Source organism: Mastomys coucha, unplaced genomic scaffold (assembly GCF_008632895.1).
Source record: "Mastomys coucha isolate ucsf_1 unplaced genomic scaffold, UCSF_Mcou_1 pScaffold21, whole genome shotgun sequence".
Lineage (NCBI taxonomy): Eukaryota > Metazoa > Chordata > Mammalia > Rodentia > Muridae > Mastomys > Mastomys coucha.
In genome coordinates, this window is record NW_022196904.1 from 70,059,730 (window position 1) to 70,080,721 (window position 20,992).

Genomic DNA, 20,992 nt, shown 5'->3' on the forward strand with positions numbered 1-20,992 from the left:
TATATGGGTTGTGACGTAGTGGCTGCAGGTAAAGGTGGGAGGTGAGCTCCATGGATTCTGGGAATATGGTGGCTGTTGCCTTGGCAACAGGTCTGTGGACCCACCCATGTGTCCCCACAGGCTTTGGATGCCCTGATATTTTATTTTATTTTCTCTCTCTCTGTGTGTCTTTTTTTTTTTTTTGGCTTGTTTTTTGAGACAGGGTTTCTCTGTGTAGCCCTGGCTGTCCTGGAATTCACTCCGTAGACCAGGCTGGCCCCGAAATCAGAAATCTGCCTGCTTCTGCCTCCCAAGTGCTGGATTAAAGGTGTGCGCCACCGCTGCCCGGCATTATTTTCTATTTTTAAGAGAAAGGAGAGACAAAAAGATGACTTTGGAAAATTAAATATCTCCCACCCAAGACTGATAAAAATGTGTGTTTGGAATATTAAGAAATGGAGCTGGAGAGACGCTGGGTTTACAGAAGTCCTGGGAGATTCCCAGCACCCGTGTGGCAGCTCACATCTGTAACTCCAGTTCTAGGGGGTCTAATGCCCACTTCTGGCCTCTGTGGGCACCAGACACACATGGCGCACAGTCATACACACAGGCAAAATGCTCATACACTTCTAAAAAAGAAAATATCAGTCAGGCATGCTGGCACATACCTCTGATCCCAGCACTCAGGAGGTAGAAGCAAGTAGGGGGAAATCTGTGAGTTCAAAGCTAGCCTGGTCTACAGAGTGAGTTCCAGGATAGCCAAAGCTGTACAGAGAACCCTGTCTCAAGGGAAAAAAAATAAAAACAGAAAGAAAGAAAACAAAAAGGGAAAGGAAAATAAAATATCATTTGTAGGTTGCTTTTGTAGCATGCAGGAAGCCTTGGGTTCCATCCTTAGTACTGTTTAAACTGGACATGACACTTGTAATCCCACCACAGGGGATGTGGGGAGTAGAGGTAGGAGCAATGCAAGGATGTATGAGACCTTGTCTCAAAAAAGGAAGAAAGGCAGGGAGGGAGTGAAAGGACATTTGAAGTCCTCTTACCTGAGACTAGAGGAGGAGCTGGGGTGAAATTGATGAGTCTGCGTTTTATCTTAATTTCCTTTAGCTTTGAGCTGAGTCCTTGCTATGTTCCCTAAGCTGCTCTGGAACTCTTGGGCCTAAGAGGAGTGGCTGAGACAGCAGCTTATGTGGTGTCTCCAGACAAATCTGCATTTTAGGGTTTTTTTTTTTTAATTATTATTTTGTAAACTTCCCTTCTTCATTCTTAGGCCAGTGTACATAGAAGTACGCGAAGCTAAGTATAACTACCAGAGTGTTTTTCAGAGGGTGGAGTACCGAGGTAGAACCTCGACCACTGCAGTCCCTAAGTGCAGCTCCCAGCTTGGGGGAGAGAATGAGAATGGATACAAATATAATATTAGGAAACTTACATAGTTTGGCCATGATGGTGGCCGACCAGTAGCCCAGTGTAGACACCCCTGACTTCATGTGACAGGCCTTAGGACTGAGGCCTGCCCATCTGTTAGTTCAGCTAAGAAACACACTGACTCCTTGCTACAGAGAGCCTGAGAAGCGGTGGTGGGTGGGTGTGCAGGTAAGGGGAAAAATGGAAAGGGGCAGAGGAGGAAGGATTGCCCTCCTCTTCCGCCACCTTCAGTCCCACTCCCAGCACTGGAGGGACTGGTTCTCAGGCCACTCTGAGCCCTTCTGCCTTGTTCCATTGAGATGGGCTTTGAACACTGAGGTGAGCCGTGGATGGAGCCAGAAAGCCTTCAGATGGCCTTTAGACTCCTGCTGTGTGACCTTGGGTCTGTCTGTCCCAGTGCCTCTGAGTTTAGAATGAAAATGACTACATTCATGAAGGGGTTCTTGTGTGACGTGTTTATGCAGTAGTGCATGAACAAGGTCTGGGGTCCCACAGAAGGAGAAGTCCTTGTGTTTATATGTTATCTGAAAACTGTGGATTTCGGGAAGTTGCCAACACCCCCCTGCTTCCAAATTCTTGTGTGTGTTCCCGGGCCATGGCTGTGGTGTTGGTGGCGGCTGGGATTGTAAGGAAGCAGCTGTTGATTAACTCAGTTCCTGGAAGGCCCTCTGGAGCATCGAGCATGGAGGGGAGCCTCGTCTCTAGGCCCGGCTTCCTCCCTAGACTCTGCCTCTTCAGACTTGGAGCTTACTCTCCTCACCCTTCTTAAGAATCCTGCTCAGGCCCTGTCACCTTGGGCCAGTGACACCCCAGCTGGCCTAGTGAGCCTGGCTTTGTTCTCACCGGGATCCAGCTGCCCCAGGTTTTGCCTGCAGGTGTTTCCTTTGCGCTTACTCTGTCAAATCATCCCTGGCTGGGGTCATTTGAGTAGCGCTGCTTTCTGCTGCTTTCTCAGAGGAACTAAAGGCAGAGGCCCCAGGGCTCCCTGTTGGCCAAGGGGGAAATAGGTCTGGAAGGGCCTCTCTCTCCTCTCTCTCTCTCTCTCTCTCTCTCTCTCTCTCTCTCTCTCTCTCTCTCTCTCTCTCTCTCTGCCTTTGGTCTTGGGGGTTGGTTGGGGTGGGATTGGCCTGTACATTGATGGAGAGCCAGACAGAGATGGGGTAGCCTGGGATAGTGCCACGGCCTCCACTCTCAGAGGTGAGGGGGCTGGCAGATGAAGCTATGTGGCCTTAGCCCCCAACAGCACAGCGCATTAGTGATGGTGCCGTATCTCCACTCGGAGCAGAGGAGCCCACTGGATCAGGATGTGGACAGGCTTGCCCAGTTGCTCCCACTGACTACAGTGAGCTCATCATTTGAGGCAGGTCTCCCCATACAGCACGGTGTTCCCCACAGGCTTAGGGTAATGTGTGCTTCCTGTGTGCAGGGACAGGTCAGGCCCCCTGAGAGTGGATTTCCTAATAGAGTCTAGCCAGCACCCACAGCTGATTCAGGTCCAGAGCCTCAGCTTGGGGAGGCGGGTGTGAAGGAGGCTGGTGGGGTGTGGGGGGAAGCTCTGCGTTTCCTAATACCTGGTGGCTGAGTCAACAGCACAGAGACTAGTGTTTGGATAGCAAACATCTAGTAGCAGCCTGGGCCCGCCCACAGCCACCCTCCTGCCCTGCTTGCAGAGATGTCCTCTGGAAAGGTCAGACAGGAGCGGCTACATAATTTTCAGGGCTGGGTGACAAATAGAAACGTGGACCCTATGTTTGAAAATGAGTAAGAATTTCAGGACGGTCATGTGAACATGAGACCAAGAGCAGGCCTTCTGAGTGTGGGGCCCTAGGTGGTGGTACAGCAGCCCACCTAGAGGCACAGCGGGCCCAGTGGAGCCTGTCTTTTGGTAGTTTGGAGTTTGACCTCCCCAGCCTGGGCCATGTACAGCTTTGTTTGAGTGACTTCCATTTCTAAGGGGAAAGAACTTCAGCTTCCCCTTCCTGTTCTCTCCGAATCTCTTCCCCTCCTTTCTCTGTAAACTCTAGAGTTTGAGACTCCTCCCTCCTCTCCCAGCTTCCTCTGCTGGCCTCTGCTTCTCCCCCTCCCCCTCCCCCTTCCATTTCACTCTTCTCTTTCCTTTGCTTTATCTAAGGGGGAAAACCCTTGACCGGATTGATGTGTAACATTTCCCAGCCATTCATCTGGCGCCATTTGATTTTAATGTTCTTTTTTAGTGACACCGGGCTTCTTGGGTTTCTCTGAAGTGGCTGGAGTGAATGTCTTCCTCACCAAGGGGTGTCCCTTCTGTGGCCTCTGGGTCTGTCCAGATGGTCTCTGCCCATTGGGAGCCTGGAATGAATTCTCATTGTTAGCGCTCGCTCGCCACCTCCTCCCTGCATTCAGCTGTCAACCCTACTGGCCACAGTGGAAAGAAAGCCTGTCCCATTCCCTGGTGACAGAACAGACCTGGCCATCATTCTCAGGAATAGCAGCGTCCACGCAGGCCGCTGGGGGCTGCACTGGGGCATGTGAAAGGTCAAGTAGTGAAGCAGGGACACTGCCCAGTTTCCCCAAATCTTCAGAATGTGCATGGCATCTGGCATGGGGGTGTGGACCTATAATACCAGCACTTGGGAGGTGGACACAGGAGGATTGCCACAAAAAGTGATCCAGGGCTTCTGTGAGGCTCTCCAAAAAACAAAACTCACAAAACTGACAAGCATTCATGGCAAGGCTGTGGATGTAGTTCAGTAGGACATTTACCTAGCATGTACAAGGCTCCAGGTTTCATCCCTTGCACCTGTGTGTATGTGTATGTGTGTGTGCCTGCCTGCCTGCTTGCCACAATGTTATGTGACTTTCTTGCCTAAAACTCTCCTGAGGATGGTATCCGGGCTCTCAGCAAGACCAAGGTGCTGGCTTCTTAATGACCCTTTCTTCAGCTCTTGAGCCCAGTTCCACACAACAGGAAACACTCTGTCTTCCCTCTTGGAGAAGTGACTTGTGTTCCTGAAGAGACACTTGAACCTTAAAGAATGCTGGTATCTGGGGAGGTAGAGACAGGGAGGCCACAGTACAGAAAGGTGAGGGTGCACGGCAGGCTGAAGAGTGGCAGGAAAGGAAAGGGCACTGGGTTGTGGGACAGAGGAGAGGGCGGGGCTCTCAAGTTTACTTTCAGCTGCTTGAAGGGCCTTTCAAACTTCCTGGGGTTTGGGGTAGGTCCAGTTTAGGTGGCTGCATTCACTGGAAATCCCCCACGGAGGTGTTGGGAAGGTGGCCCAGATGCCTTGGGACTTACCCATGGCTCTGGTGTACAGGTAGAATGTCGATGGGAAGTCTGCTTTGCCTCAAAGCACTGGGAGGGCCCTGAGCGGAAGAGGGTTCCCTAGAGAATCAGCTGAAAGAATCCTTGTTCTAAAGGGGAAGGCTGCGGCCTGATTACCACCAAGAATGCTTGCCACCATCTAGATGCACTGGTAAGGTGGGGATAAACTCTGACCCGACACTTGTGGTTCCTGCCCTTAAAGGGCTGAGGACCCCCACAGAACAGTGGGTACCCCACAAAACAGAGTACAGGAGTAGGGACAGGCTATCCACACTATGAGAGATGGGCAGTGGGAGACCAGGTGCTGCCCCTGCAGAGAAGAATCATCTTAGGGCTTGGGGTCACCCCAGCAAGCCTAGCACCAGAGCTACCAAGCAGTGCCCACTTTGTGACTTCCTCTCTGTTCAGCAGCTGGGCTGGCCGGGCCTCCCGCTGCTGCCCTGGCAGGTCTGAGAGCTCTTGCCTAGTCACCCCACTGTTTGGTCCATGTAGCATTTTTGATATCCGCCATGCAGACTGGGAACACTGCAGTCTGCTTAGCACCCCACTGTCATGGGCAGAAGAAACCAAAGCCAGGCCAAGTAGACCCAAGGAACAAGTCACAGCCTGCCCACAAGGCCTGATTACTCATAAAGTTTTAGTGTGGAATTGCTGAGCCTCCATCATGGAGGGCCACCTGACATTTTTGCTGTCCCTTGGAGCCAGGGTTTCCCACATGGAATCTTGATCATACCTAGAAATCATGGTTACTCAGCGATACCATCCATTACATCATCTTTTGTGAATTTTCCCGGTTCTCTGAAAATGTCTCTTATGCCTCTTTCCTATCTGGGCCGTACATTTGGTTTTGTTTCTTTAGCCTTTGACTCAGGCCAGCCTTCCCCCCACCCCCGTTATGTGTGTGGGGTGTGTATGTTGTCTTTAAAGAGTCTATGCAAGCCAGCTGTGTTGTAGAGGACTCTGGATTTGTCAGGTTGTTTACTGGTCCACAACTCCGTTGAACGTTGTATCCAGGAAAATCGTAGGGGGAAGGGATCTGCAGTTGGAGACATGGCCTTTGTTTTTAACCTCTTGTGAGTCATGGAATGCTCTCTCCTGCTTCAGTTAACTTATTTATAGCTGGACCCAGCTGACCAGAAAGGTTATCTTGCTGGGTCTATAGCCAACCTGGATGGCTGGGCGTGTGCTATCTTCATTTCATGGATAGGGTTTTAAGTGGTTGAGGCCCGGCTTATATCCAGGCTACGAGGCAGAAGTGGACAAGGCCCAGCCATGTGACACAAGGTAGGACTCCCTGCAGGGGCAGCTGGGGGCCGGGGAGAGCCATCCCAACCACAGCCCCGAGCCTGAGAATATTGGATGTAATTCTAGCCATAATTTTGAGCTTCACTGACTGAAACCAGGCACTGTGGGGTACCCACCCTGTATGGCCTCATCAGGCCACTTTGTGTCTTTAACCCTGCTCCTGCAGTGGCCGTCAGTTGCCACACCCCTTCCATGCCCCGAACCTTGCACAAGTTGAGATCCAGGAAGCTACATGGCCACACCTGTTAGAGCAGAGTCCAAAGGTTCCTTGGTCCGGGCTGTGTCCCACGGAGGACATGGAGGTGCTGCCTGACATTGCTATACTACCTAAGATTTTTGGTGTGCTCTGCATTTCTCTATTCCTTTGGTGGGAAGGAGACATCATTCAAGTGGAAATGGCACTGAGTATGACTTAAAAGATGGGGACTATTACAGCCCTAGCTGACTTGCTGGCAAGGGAGAAGGTACTGGTGTGAATGTGAGGCCCAGAGAACCAGAGCCTCTTATGCACAGTGGCCATGATGCTAAATGAGTGAGCAAGCTCTGCTGGGGCTTATGAGGACCTCAGGCATACACTAACCTGTGCTTGCCATAGAGAGCTGCACAGTGTCACTAGTCCTCCTCCCAGCGTCCCTGAGGATCTGGTCCCAGTGTGGTTCCCTGCTCATGCCTTTTCCTTCCAGGGTGACACTCCTGTGCTCCAGTCTGTTTGAGAACACATGCCCACATTGTAGGTTTCCCCCAGCTCTTTCCTCTGTGCTTATCTCATTGTGCTGCCTTGGGCAGGAGCCTATGAGATCTAGCCTCTCTGACAGGGGTAGGCAGACCATTTTTGCTTCTCCTTTGGATAGCCCAAAGAGTTGAGAGTGATCAACAGGAGCAACTCCTTTACAAGGTGTTTCCCTATCCCCTCTCCCCCCATAAGGTCTCATGTAGCCCAGGCTACCTCCACTTGCCCCACTTTCCAAGGGCTGAGATTATAGGTGTGCACCACCACATCCCAGGGCTTTTGGTTGGTTGATTGCCTGGTTGGTTGGTTCGTTAGTTGGCTTTTTCAAAACAGGACCTCCATGTAGCCCTGGCTGTCCTGGAACTCACTGTGCTGACCAGAGTGGTCTCAAACTCAGAGCTCTGCCTGCTTCTGCCTCCCAAGTGCTGGAATTTAATCAAAGTAATGCATATACACACCTGTGTTCACATCAAACTCTACTGATAGGCTAAAGAAGAACCAGGCTGTGTCAGATGCTAAAAGATGGCTGGTTGCCTGTGCCCCCAACCCTCAGCTCTGCAGCTCCTTCTGATTCTCATTCATCTCCATCTTTTGAAAAAATATCTTACTATTTGTTCACTAACATTGGACATTATCTGGACACACACACACACACACACACACACACACACACACCACCGGCACTGCCCATGTTCTTGTACATGAGAAATCTCCTTCATGGCATCCTACCGCTTTTCCCTTCTTCCTAAAGTCACATTTCTGGATTAATACTACTCACTGCTGGACTGAGTACCAAGCTATCGTTGTTTCATTACTTCTTTCAAAAAGGGATTGAGGGGTTGCAGAGATGGCTTGGGGTAAAAGCGCCAGCTGCTCTTCTAGTGGCCCCTGGTTTGGTTCCCAGCACCCACATGGTAGCTCACAACTGTCTTCAGGTCTAGTCAGTTCCAGAGGATCTGACACACTCCTCTGTTCTCCAAGGACACCAGGCACACATAGTGTACAGATACACATGCAGGTAAAACACTCATACACAAAAAATAATATAAGGGTTTTTTTGTTTTTGTTTTTTAAAGATTGATTTGTTATTATATGTAAGTACACTGTAGCTGTCTTCAGACGCACCAGAAGAGGGCATCGGATCCCATTACAGATGGTTGTGAGCCACCATGTGGTTGCTGGGATTTGAACTCAGGACCTTTCAAAGAGCAGTCAGTGCTCTTAACCACTGAGCCATCTCGCCAGCCCCAATATAAGAAGTTTGTTGTTGTTGTTGTTGTTGTTGTTTTGAGACAGGGTTTCTCTGTGTAGCCCTGGCTGTCCTGGAACTCACTCTGTAGACCAGGCTGGCCTCGAACTCAGAAATCTGCCTGCCTCCCAAGTGCTGGGATTAAAGGCATGAGCCACCATCACCTGGCCAGAAGTTTTTAAAGTGTAGATTACAGTCTATGAAGGTCTCACTGAATGACATTTTTCTGTCCATGTCTCAGATTCCTCCCAGTACACCAAGAGGTCAGGACCCAATTATGGGATGTTTTTCTCTGTCATCTCAGAAGTAGCTGTGTTTTAATTTCTAGACACTGGTGCTGGTGCAGCCCATCAGCAGAATTCCTTAAAGCCTTTTCAAAACAAAGAGGGACATTGTCATTGTTCTTAATTATGTATTGTGTGTATGTATGTGGTGTGTGTGTATGTACACTCTTGTATGTATGTATGTGGTATGTGTTTGTGTGTGTATGTGTGCTCATGTGCACACACTTAGGCACATAGGCCAGGGAGCATCAAGTGTCCTGCTTTATCATGTTGTATCTTATTTCCTTGACAGAGTGTCTCCTCACTAAGCCAGGAGTGAGCCTGACAAGCAGCAGGCCCCAGGGATTCTCCTGTCTATCCCCTCACCCCAGCATGGGGTTACAGGTCTAGGTGATATGCCTGGCATCTGGGCTTTTTAATTCAGGCCCTAATGATTACATAGCAGACACTCTCAGACTCTGAGCCACCTCCGCAGCCCTGCTTTATTTGTTTGTTTTTGAGATAGGGCCTCACTTGTAGCCCAGGCTAGCTTGAACTCACTTTGTAGCCAAGGATGATCTTGACGCCTCCGTCTTCCAGTCTCCACCACCCACATGCTGGGACCACAATCATCCTACAAATAAAAATGTACCTTACTTTACTGTTTAACATAGTACTTAAAATGATTCCATGCAGCACCCTCTGCACACGTTCCTCTGATGCTGAGGGCCTGCTGCCCACTGCCCAATGCTCTCATCCTGACACAGCATCACCGCAGTATGACTGGCAGTTTTCTTGCTTTTCTTTCCACCATGGCATGAGGATCTTGCTCACTGACACCCCAGGAGTGTATGGGAGCTAGCCAGCACACAGAGATGCTCATCAAATATATGCCAGCATTTCTGTGTCACAAAGAAGTACAAGAGTTAGGTGCAGGCTGTGATTCCATCGAGTTTCCACCCTGTGAGCCTGGAGCTGCCTCATGTCCTTTCTTGATAGTTTCCTTGTTGGGTTTGAGGTTCAGAGCTCTTCTGGGCCTATTCCAACTAAGTCTTTCCTGGTGGTCATGGTAAGGAAAGGGTTTCTTTCCTGGCCTGTTTTCATCCCTCCCCCACACTGACTGGCCTCCACTATCGCCTGGTCCCATTGGTCCTCCTCATATTCTAATCCCAGCCCGCAGACTGCACATCCAATGGAGAGGAGGGCAGAGACTTGTTCAGTCAATCAGTCAATCAATCAATAAGCCAGTCAGTCTTTTCCTGAAACCTCTCCACTCCCAGTGCGTCTTAGTACCCAGCATTAGGATGATCGGAAGCCATTGCAGTAAGGTGACCCCGTTCCAGGCTTTATGACTCATTGGGTCCTGGAAGCTAGGAAGAGGGAGAGAAGACAAGACGGGGGTGGGGGAGACATTCACCTGACATCTCTGAGGACAGGTGGAGAGCCATTTGGTTACCAGTGTGTGAGCATTGTCTCACCCTGGAGCTGGACACTGGCCAGGCACTGCCCGGTGCATAACTGTGGTCTGCTGGAGGGAAGGGGGAGGTTCCGATCCAAGCCCAGGCCGGCCATGCTTTCTTCTCCCTGCCTCCCTCCCTTCTACCAAGAGTAGGTTGTGGCTGTGTTGCCACTGACCTTTGGGTTGTAGCTGTCTTGCTTAGACTGACCTCAGCCTTCCGAGTTGCTGGGGCCTGTATACCCCACACCCACCGTGGTAACTCTATTCTTTCTGCCTTTGGGTCTTGGGTGACTCAGGAAAGCTCAGCGCTCTGCCCACAGAGCCTTCCCATCCCAAGAGACACTGACCCAACAGTAGGTATCCAATGTAAAGAACCAGCCCACCTTCTTAGCCTTCTGGCTGTTTTCTTTCATTCCACATAGTCACCCTGGACTGAGCACCATCTCTCTGTGTGATGCTCTACATCTAGAGTAGGTAGACAGGGCCCTGGGAAGCAGCTTCACCTCAGGCCCTCTCCTGTGTGCTCCTGTATCCCAGGACAGTGGATGGTGTTCGTAGGTTCTCAGCCACTCACTGGCAAGGACCTCCCCAAGAGGCACATCTCACCCATGGGCTCCCACTCAGCCAGAGCCCAGGCTGAGGGCAGGGCCAGCCAACCCTGCAGTAGAATGTATGGCTGCTAGGCCATCAAGCATGAGGGAGCCCTTGAGGGTTGCTGTGAGTTCAGGGGAGCAACACTGTGTCCTCATACTTTCAGAAATAACCGCACAGCTCCCAGCCTTTCCACCCCCAGGAAGAAGAGAAGGAGAAAAGATTGGAAACGTTTCATTGTCCCCATGATTGGCACTGTGTGTGAATGAGGGGTCACTGCTTTGGGCTGCTCTTTTTCAAGGCTCCTGTCTCCCCTGCACGCTGCATTCACGGCCGGAACGTTTTTTCTCTTTAAAGCTCTGTCTTTCTCTCCCTGGTGCTTTGTCTCTGCTCTCCTTCCCTTCGCTCCTGCCTTTCACTCGGGCACTCCCCACCTCCCTGGGGACCTCTCTCTCTTCTCTCGCTCTTTTTTCCTCCATTTTCTTCTATTCAGTTCCTCATTCCTTTTCTTCTGCCTTTTTTTTTTTCTCTTAATTCTTTTTCCTTTTGAATAGCGCCTCTGTTTTCAAGGGGTGGGAGAAGTTAGAGAAGTGGGTTTGTAAGGTTTCCCCCTCCACTGCACTGTGTGCACAGACCTCCCTCTGCAGACACTGGTGTGTGCTAGCCCCCCTCAGAGAGGGCAGGAAGTTTGGAAAGGTCCTCATCCGACAAGACATACCTGTTGTCACAGATAAGGAACCCCAAATTCTCCAGCCAGGGAATTCCTGCAAGGCCCCCAGACAGTTGGGGCTGAGTTGGGGCTGGTACCAACAGAGGTTGGAGGTGAATGCAGATTCCCGAAACTTCTCTCCTCTGTGGGAGCCTACTGTCAGTCCTCCTGGCCCAGAGTGGCCTTGGTGAAGCCATGAGACCCTCACTTGGACTGAACTCAAGCAAGAAGGCCAAGTCACATTTACATGATGGCTGTCTAGCTAGGAATCCCCTACCACACTGGCACACTGCAGAAGCAGTTGGCCCCATATTGGCTGGACCTGGGATGGTGGGTGAGTGGCTCCATTAGATGGTCCTCCCCAAATAAAGCGTCACCTGGGAGCTAGCAAGCATTCTGTTTGGGTTCCCACTGGGTTCTCTCTCTGTGGACCTGTTTCCCTAAGGTGAAGATGGGCCCCTCCTGAGAGATATGCTTGGTTAGCTTGGCAGTGTATCTGCTGAGTACTGACTCCATTCTTGTGAGGTTCAGATAAGACCAGATGCAGGGCCACCATCACCGTGGCCTGAGTGGGCCTGACGCCAGGCATGTTCAGGTGTGTGTCTTTGGACTATTACAAATCCAGGTTCCCTCCTTATCCTCCTTATCAAGTAAGTGTTCTTGTTAAGCCACCTGCTGGACTCCTATATAATTCACAAAACCCTACTTAACCACCCCTCCCTCTTTGATCCACCAGGTAATGTTAACCACGTCTTTACCAGCAGCTGTGGTAGTTAACCCTTCTACTGTGGCTCCTCAAGGGATGGTGAGGCTGCCTTCTTTGTCTTTCTGAATTCAAAAGAGAAAAGCATGTGGCGCCATCCATGTTCGCCTAACCTTAGCCACTCAAAAGTGGCTTTAAAAAAAAAAGTTTTGAGTCTACAAAGCTGAAAATGGAGCATGGCTTCAGGGATGGGGGAAGTTGGAGTTTAGACAGGGGGTCGTGATTGACAGGCAGTTGACACCTCAAGTGGTGGTGGGCCTGGGGTGAGGGAGCTAAGCAACCTCTGCAGAGGTTGCAGAGATGGCTTCCCTGAGAGGACCCAGCAGGACAGCGGCAAGGCCTGATTGCTTAGGGGTGCCAGAGGCAAAGGGCCAGCAGGAAACTCTGCTTGGCAAAGAATAGTGACCTTCCAGAAGGAGGGCGGAGGTCACACGGCCCAGTGCAGGAGGCAGTGGACGGTCCCGATCATGCGGTGGAGACAAGGGAAGTTGGACAGTGCTGGGCTGTGGCACTAGAGGTCATCTGGACGTAGGGGCAGAGATGGGGCAGGGCTGAGGGGAAGGCTGTGAGTTAATCCGGTGAGCTGAGGCAGGGGAAAGCAGCTGGCAGAGACCGAGGCTGGCTCTCTCCAGGTGGAGATGGTCCTGCTGACTGGAACTCTTTTCCTCCTGGAGGAAGGGAGGCCTCTGTCAGCTCTACCACGCTGGAGATGCTTCCTAGAGGTCATGTGACCTGGGGAGCATGGGCAGCCAACCGGGACTACACTCAGTCTATCCTGATTGCCAGAAAGGAGCTGTTGAGAGGGGAGGGAAGCTTGGGCCGGTGTAGCCAAGGAGGCATGGGAAGAGAAGAGGTTGGCCAGGATGTCACACACCTACTGCCAGGCCTATGGGTCCTTCCTTTACTCCCACCCTGGCCCATAGGCATGCCTCATACCCCTGCCTGGGTTTGTTGATGTGTGAATTGAAGTTATCATTAGCAAAGTAGACACCAGGTACCACATACTGAACAGGACCAGTTGTGTGAATGTTGGTGCCCCATGAAATAGGGCCCATCCCTGTCCTCAGGCCTTGAGTCGTCATGGAATGGGCCACTTCCTCCCCACTGAAAACTAGAGCAAAGCCAAGGAAGGTGGAGGGTATCAGAAGCAAAAAGACATAGGCAAGCACCAGAGAGCAGATGCAACTCAGAGGGTGTTAGTGTGGGGACTGTTGAGTACCTACTGTGTGCAGGTTCTGAGAATATTCCCAGGTCTCAAAAAAAGGCAAAGCAGACTCTGTCCTCTCTAAGTCTGAGTGAGTTGGTCACCTGTGGGGAGAGGTGTCCATTTCCCTAGGGATACTCAGGCTTTGTGCCTTAAGGGATTGATAGAGAAAAACAAATGTGACCAAGGGCCGACCCCTTCCCTCAGTGGAGTCTTGCCATAGGCTTTGCATCTGGGGACTTAGTAGGGCTGCCACTGGTTCCTGGTGCCACGGGCTTCTTGGGACACCTGCTGGCAGATCTCACCTGCCAAAGTGGGTTGTGGGTGGCCTTCAAGTTATTCCAGTTTAGGCAAAAACATTCCTGAATCCTAGCAGGGCACATATGGCAACATCTCTTTTGTGTGTGTGCGTGTGCGTGTGTGTTTGTGTTTGTGCTTAGGGACTGGCACATCAGAGGAGAATTTTGGGAGGTCAGTTCTCTCCATCTTGACATGTGAGGATCAAATTCCAGTCTTAAGCTTAGGCTGCAAGTGTTTTTATCTGAGCCATCTCACTGGCTCTCCCTGCCTCTTTAAGAACTGGCACCAAGGAGACAGCTCCTCCAGGAACCGGCTGTGTGACCATGGAGTTACCAAAGTCAATAATGGCAAACACTCACAGGCCATGGGTTGTTGTCCTCAGAGGCTGCCAAGCAGGTGCTCCTGTTACCCCTGCTTCAGGAGAGCTGAATGAGTCAGAGACTCTGCTCTAAGCCAGGGCTCAGCGCTCCATAACGGGCTGCGGGTTTTGTTTTGTTTTATTTGTTTGAGACAGCCCAGCTAAATAGTCCAGGCTGTCCTAGAAATCAGTGTGTAGCCCACGCTAGCCTTGAACTCCTTATCTGTAGCTTCCTGAGTCCTCGGACAGGACCGTGCCACCTGTCTCCAACCTGCTTTTTCAAATTGCTTTTACAGTCGTGCCGCCGTCTCTGTGGGGAGTTATATAGAGTGACGTAGTACTTGCACACGGCCCACACACATCCTCCATATGATTTAAGGCATCTCTAGATGACTTATAATAATACCTAACACAATGCAATTGCTGTATGAGTTGCTGGTATGCTGTGCTGTTTAGGGGATAATGACAACGAAAAAAGTTCACCTGCGTTCAGCGCAGATGCAACCATCTAGGCCTAAGTATGAAACACACACCTGCCAGCAGAATGTTTTTCCTCGCCCTCATTGTCTCCTCCTTCCTCTTCCTCCTCAGGGCTTCAGATACATCCTACTAGTAGTGTACTTGCTGTGTAGCTGAAAGGGACCTTAAGCTTCTACCTTTATTTTTATTTTAATTGCTGTTATTTGATTTGATTGTGGAGGTTGTTTGCTTGTTTGTTTGTTTGAGACAGGGTTTTACTAGTCTCAGCTAGCCTGGAACTCAATATGTAGACCAGGCCGGCCTTGAACTCACAGAGATTCTCTACCTCCAGAGTTCTGGGATCACAGAGGTGTACCACAGTTTTTTTGTTTTTGTTTTGTTTTGTTTTGTTTGTTATTTTAAGAGTCTCAGTAGGCCAGGCTGGCCCCATATTAATGGCCATCCTGAACCAACTCCCTGAGTTTTAAGAGTACAGGTAGGTCCCCATGCCCACCATCCTCCATTAACCTTCAAAACAATTTTTTAAAATAAGGCAAACTTGAAAAGAATATCTTTTTCTTTATAGTTTTAAAAAATTCTTGGCGGGGCGGTGGTGGCACACGCCTTTAATCCCAGCACTTGGGAGGCAGAAGCAGGCAGATTTCTGAGTTCGAGGCCAGCCTGGTCTACAGAGTGAGTTCCATGACAGCCAGGGCTACACAGAGAAACCCTGTCTCGAAAAAAAAAATTCTTTACAATTTTTTTGCACACATCTTGGTCATATTAATTCCTAACTCTCCCCCAGACATCCCCTATACTCCTCGCCTCCTGGCTTCATGTCCTTTGCTTGGGTTTTCTTGGGTTTTGGTTTTGGTTTGTGCCTTGAATCAGTGCTGCCTGCTGAAATGGGCCTAATCCTGTGGGCTTAACTGTGTGCAGGTGACCATTGCTGCCCTGGGTTCATGAGTTCAGGAATGCAATGGCTGTGTCATGTCCAGGGGACAGTGTCTCACAGCACTTCTCCTAGCTCTTACATCCTACAGTGCTCCCCAAGCTCCTCCCAGCTCTTACACCCTACAGTGCACCCTCCTGAGCCTTGGGAGAAGGAGGATAAAGCCAACTTAAATAAGGGTGTGTGTGTGTGTGTGTGTGTGTGTGTGTGTGTGTGTGTGTGTGTGTGTATGTAAATCAAAGGACAACTTGCAGAGGTCAGTTCTCTCCTTCTGCCATGTGGGTTCGAGGAATGGATCAGGTCAGCAGGCTTGTTGACCAGCACCCTTATCTGCTGAGCAGTCTCACCAACCCTCCGAATGTTTCCAGTCCATTGTTCCTTGGGCCCTCCTGTGAAGGTACTATGACACACAGCCAACAGCACAAGTGGCTGTGCAGGTTCCTAACAGCGGCTCACGTCCTTGAAATCCGGGATGACACAGGAGACAAGGCTCTGAGAAGCAGTGCTTGGAAACTATTCTGAACCTCCCTGTGCCTCTGCCTCCCCACTTGTGATTATGAATGCCAACCACAGACCAGTCAGGATTGAGTGAAATAACGCAGTTAGAGTGCCCAGGCAGGCACTGTGTTCCTTAGGGCGACTGGCCAGTCTGCTGCCACCAGCACTGGCACTGGGGCATGTGCAGTCTGTGCCGGGCCAGTGTGGGCCCCTGGAAGGGAGAATCCAATGGTGTCGGGCCTGGGAAGGGATTTGTAAAGTATGGAGCACTGTGCTCAGGTGAATAGATATGTTCATTCCTTACTCTGCCTGACTTTCTGTTGTGAGGTGGTTTTGTGTGTGTGTGTGTGTGTGTGTGTGTGCGCGCGCGCGCGCGCGCGCGCGTGCATGTGTGCATGTATGTGTGTAGGCCACAGGTTGTATTGGGAGTCTCCTCAATCACTCTTCCACCTTATTTTTTGAGACAAGGTCTCTCATTGAACCTACAATTCCCTCATTTGGCTAGACTAGGTGGCCAGCAAGCCCCAGGGGTCGTCCTAACCCTGCTTTCCCAGCAGGTTGCAGGTGCCCACGGCTATGCCTGGCTCTTTACATGAGTTCTGGAGATCCAAACTCAGGTCCTTATGCTTGCACAGCAAGCACTTGATAGATTGAACTATCTCCCCAGTAAACCCTTTCCATGTACTGGAAGCTGAGCTAACTCAGCCCTCAGGCTGCCCCAAGGGCCCCCAGATTCCACAGCAAGGAAGGCCAGGAGGAAACCTTCCCACCACCACGGAAGGCCAGGCTTTCTCTTGATAGAAGATCGTAGACAGCAAAGTCATTTGTTGTTTAGGCTACACCCATACCTTGCAATGTCAGCATTTGGGCGCACACAGTAAGACCCACCACCTACCTACACTATCCTTCCCCAAATAAGTGCCACACCCTTTATGATCCAGATAGAAGAAGAAATGCCCAGTTCCCCTCTGGGTATCTCACACACATCCATTAGCCAGCCTTTCTCCAGGAACCTACTGCAAGACCATCTCCTGCTCCTTGCCTGCTTCTGACCTCTGTCTTTTACAAGTTCCCTGCTTACTTTTCTGCAGCCTGCAGTGCACATTGTCCCCATTACTTGACCCCAGCATTCATGTCCCTCTGCATACTGTGAGGCTGAGGGCAGAGTACATGGACTTGTGACCTTCCACTTCACGCTCAGGGCTTCCGCTCATTTCCCTGTATGGAAGTGCACTAGGCCCACTGTGTGGCCGGTGTGTGTGTGCCTGACTTCTGCTTGTGTGTACTCCAGCTGTCCCTCCCCCTGCAGACCTAAATTACACTTCTCCTGGCATAAATCCAGACCTGACTCGGGTGTGTGGGTGACTGCAAAATAAATGTTGATTCCAGTGCTGGCTTGGCTTGGAGAAGCAGCACCGTCAGGGGATGTACAAGGATGGAGGCCCCGGGGTGAGTCACGCAGGCTTACTGGAGAAGAGGGAGGGGAGGGCTCCAGGCCAGGCCACACTCCTCGCCTGCCCTTCAACCTCAGAGCTTCTCCGTCAGCAGCTATTCTATACCCTTTCCTTTTTTCTCTCCACCATGTGCCTCCAGCCTGTGACAGCCCTTGTGCCAGCTGCATCTATCTTAGTGATGGCTTTCTAATCACCCGTCACCAAGCCTCCCCACCCACCTTCCCATGGTGCACCCCACATCAGTCTCCTTTATCCAGTGGGCTTCAGTTCCACCTCCTGGCTACCCTAGAAAATACATATCATGTCCTATGCTATAGGTCGGGTGATGAGGCCCACACAAGCCAGCATGGCAGGAAGAGGTAACTTCCGTCCAATTCTGCAGCTTAGGTCTGTTGTCTCCCATAGAGCTGGTTCACAAGGAAAACCATTCCTAATCCCCTAAATGGTGAGGGGGGGGGGTTACCTGGTGGTATCCCATTCTCTCATCTCTGTCTGATATTTTGCACTTCAGTTTTTGTGGCTTTTAATCTTGCCTCTATGAAGCTGTGGGGTCCCTGCTATTGAAGGTGTTTGTGACCTGCCAGGCACCTGTGTGGCCCTTAGCATAGATAATGACATAGGCCTGGCTGAAAGCAGTGGCTCCCATCCCTGAGTCTTCCCCACACACAAGTCTCAACTGCATTCTCTCACTGCTTTCTTTTTCTTTTTTTTTTTTCTTTCTCTCCCCCCCCCACCCCCCCAGACAGGGTTTCTCTGTGTAGCCCTGGCTGTCCTGGAACTCACTCTGTAGACCAGGCTGACTTCGAACTCAGAAATCCACCTGCCTCTGCCTCCCAAGTGCTGGGATTAAAGGCCAGCGCCACCACCGCCCGGCCACTGCTTTCATTTAAAAGCATAGGCATGAGGTTAGACCTGGCCACCACTTAACCCATGGTCCTCAGCCAGGTTGCTCAGCTCCTCTCTGCCTCCTTCCCTCCTGTGAGACGGGCTCACAGCTCTGCCCAGCTCTTGCTTCTCTTTTTGCTTTTCCTGTCCTGACTTTTATTTTTTGGAGAGCAGGTCTTGTTGCAGAGTCCTGGCTGGCCTGAAATCCGTAGCCCAGGCTAGCCTTGAGCTTGCAGCAGTCCTCTCGCTCCAACTTCCAGAGTGCTGGGATGATAGGTGTGTGCCATAATGCCCGCTTGTAGATGGGGTTTTGTTAGCAAGGTGCCATTCTCTACATCCATGATCTCAGAAGCTAAACGTCTGGCCTCAGTCCGTGGTAGCTTCCTTCCCTGGCACTGTCCTGGTTACAGACAAGGAAGGAATCACCCGCAGGAGCTTGAACCTCCTGCCAGAGGATGCACAGCTCACCTCCTGTTCATCTTCAGAGGGAGGCCCTGGCCTTCCAGGCTCCTCCCAGAACTCCTCCCCTGACTTCTCTGGGCCCCTATCACTTGCTGCATCCTGGAAAGAACCTTGTTAACTACACTGGCAGGACAGACAGAAAAGGACCCTTCTGGGCCTTGGGAGCCCAGGACCCAGAGGCTGAAAGGTCCCCACCACCTCCTTGCTACACAGTGTTTCTTAGCTGCTGCCAGGTCTCTCATAGCCTTTGGGCCCCTTCATCCTACTCCACGTCACCAGGAGACTTGAAACTATTTCTACCGACCTAGCTATACCGAGTTGCTTTGAGACCCTGGGGCCAGCGACATAATCGGCTTGCTTTCTTTTCTGTGGTAAATCCGTTCCTGGACTTGTTTCTGGTCACTGCAGATTAAACACAGCAGTGCAGTGTCCTGGAGGAGGCTGGGCTGGGGCTGCTGTGTCATGAAGTGCAGGGAAAAGTGGGGTCTATGAGGAAGAGCATAGTTAATAGGCTCAAGCCTGTCTGCACGAACTCAAACAGCAGCCTCTGCCCTCAGTTTGTCTGTCTGTAAAAGAAAAACACAAATGTCCATGTCCCTGCCTGGCCCCTCCTAGGATCTCAGTCTGTGGGAGCTGGAAGGATACTGGGAAGAAGGTCCTCAACCCTGCCATCCCTCAGGAAAAGAACCCAAGACATCCTGCATGCCAGGCAAGTGTCCCACTACTAGGCCACATCCCTAAAAAAAGTAAAGCTTGAAGAATTGATGATTTCTGTCACTTATTTGTAGGGAAGAGAGCTGAGACCATCGAGGACCCAGTTCTTAAGGCAGGGTGGACCTAGGACAGAGGCCTCTGGGCTGTCATACGGTTCGGCTGGGGCTTCCCTAAAAACAGTGAATTCCTACCTTGGGCAGCATCGTGGGCAATTCTGGGCCTTGCTCTGTCTCGAGGGTACTTCAGGCTACTCAAGGGGGCATCTCCCAGCAAGCCCCACCCCCAACTGTGCTTTCTTCTTTACACTGCTGAAATCAAAGGAGAATCCTCAAGGGAGGCAGAAGTTCCCTTGGAGGCTCCCTTCCTCCTTGCAGTCCTGGGTCCTTGACCCTTCAGCTCAAGGAAAAGGTGGCTGGGACGGAACTGGAAGAGCCAAATGAACTAGAGTTTCTTTTTCTTTTTTTTATTTTTAAGCAAGAGATAGAAGTCACTCTGAGATGACAGGGGAACATTGGGGGAGATAAAAGGAGAGCAAATGGGAGCAGGAGGCCAGAAGCAACGGACATGGGGGAGAGAGCTGGACTCTACCCTGCGATGGCGGGAGAGATGAAAGAGGAGAAAGAGATGAGATGGGAACGCAAGACCGAGTGGCAGAGCAGAGCGGAGGATGGGGTTGCCATGGAAACAGAAGAGGGAGGAATGGAGGGAGAGGAAGACTGGATGGAGAAGGCAGAGGACTCTGCTGAGGAGGGGCCGGACAGGAGGCTAGATGAAGAGAAAGGGGAGCCATGAGAGGTCCCTTGGTCTTGATGGGCTGGCAAAGGAGGGGAAATGTGAGATCTGTCCTGTCCAGACTTGAGTGGAGAGACCCTTGGGAGCCTGCTTCACCCTGCCCACAGGGACTGCCTTAGATTCTGAATCTGTAGGTTGGAAATGCTGTTCCTTCACTCCCAGAGAAGTGCTCACTTGTACTCATCATCGAAGGGCCCGACAAAGTTCAAAGCCAGCCAGAGTCATCTGTGGTTCTTTTCTTCGCCCCTTGCACTTGTGAGCCAAACTTTTGTTTATACATATTACATTAAGCTGGGGGTCTTAGGGTCCAGCACAGACAGCATCCTTGTTGGGGAGACCATATATGTGCTTTTTTGCTTCTAGAAAGAAGGACCGACTGATGAGGCCTTCCAAATACAGGAGGCTGGCTGTACCTCCCCTTGGGAAGAGGAACTGGTCCTACCACTCAGGGAAAGGGAGGCCAGGCTGGGGTGGTCTACGTGGCAGCTTTCCGAGTTGTGTTCTTCTTCCTTTCTGAGCAGCAGCCTCTTCTTCCTTTAGCCTCTGTTCTCACAAAGTGCGGCTGGGGTGCTGGGGTGAGCAAATGGGCCATGTGTCCACCCCTGGAAAGTGTTGTCTAACTGGGATCTAACTAGGCCAGTTATCGTCCTGATAAATAGATCAATAACAAGTCTTTAAAAATTATGATGAAGTCCAAGAAGGAAGAGGAGTTTTAGGTTGTTGGTTTTTTTGTTGTTTGTTTGTTTGTTTGTTTTTTAGTTTTTTTCGAGACAGGGTTTCTCTGTGTAGCCTTGGCTGTCCTAGAACTCATTCTGTAGACCTCGAACCCAGAACCCAGGGGCTGCCCTCCAACTTCTGGGAGCCAGGTTTGCAGATGTGGAGTATCATTCGTTCATTCATTCATTCATTTTTTTTTAAATGTGTGTGCCTGGTGCCTGGAGGCTAGAAGGCAGCATCGGATCCCCTAGAACTGAGTTACAGACAGTTGCAAGCCATCTTGCAGGTGTTGGGAATCAAGGTCTGTTGGAAGAGCAGCTGCTGCTGTTACCCACTGAGCCACCTCCAGCCCCTATTCATTTATTCTTGATGCCTGGGTAATGAACACTTCTTCCTGACAGAGAAGTTAGCATG

At 50.9% G+C, this 20,992-nt stretch overlaps 1 protein-coding gene across 7 annotated transcripts in view; it reads left to right on the forward strand.

Moving 5' to 3' along the window:
* Window positions 1-20,992, forward strand: part of Znf710 (zinc finger protein 710) — a 69,712-nt gene that overhangs the window by 30,624 nt on the left and 18,096 nt on the right. Inside the window, exons 1-2 of one of the 7 annotated variants that reach the window (XM_031387091.1) lie at window positions 15,853-17,003; window positions 18,971-19,064. The exons of 4 other annotated variants lie outside the window; for them this stretch is intronic. In XM_031387091.1, the coding sequence (XP_031242951.1) occupies window positions 16,931-17,003; window positions 18,971-19,064 (167 nt within the window). In that variant the 5' untranslated portion in view covers window positions 15,853-16,930. Of the gene's footprint in view, window positions 1-15,852; window positions 17,004-18,970; window positions 19,065-19,377; window positions 20,117-20,992 lie in introns of those variants that run through there. 2 more of the 7 variants (XM_031387090.1, XM_031387096.1) reach the window with 2 other exon arrangements.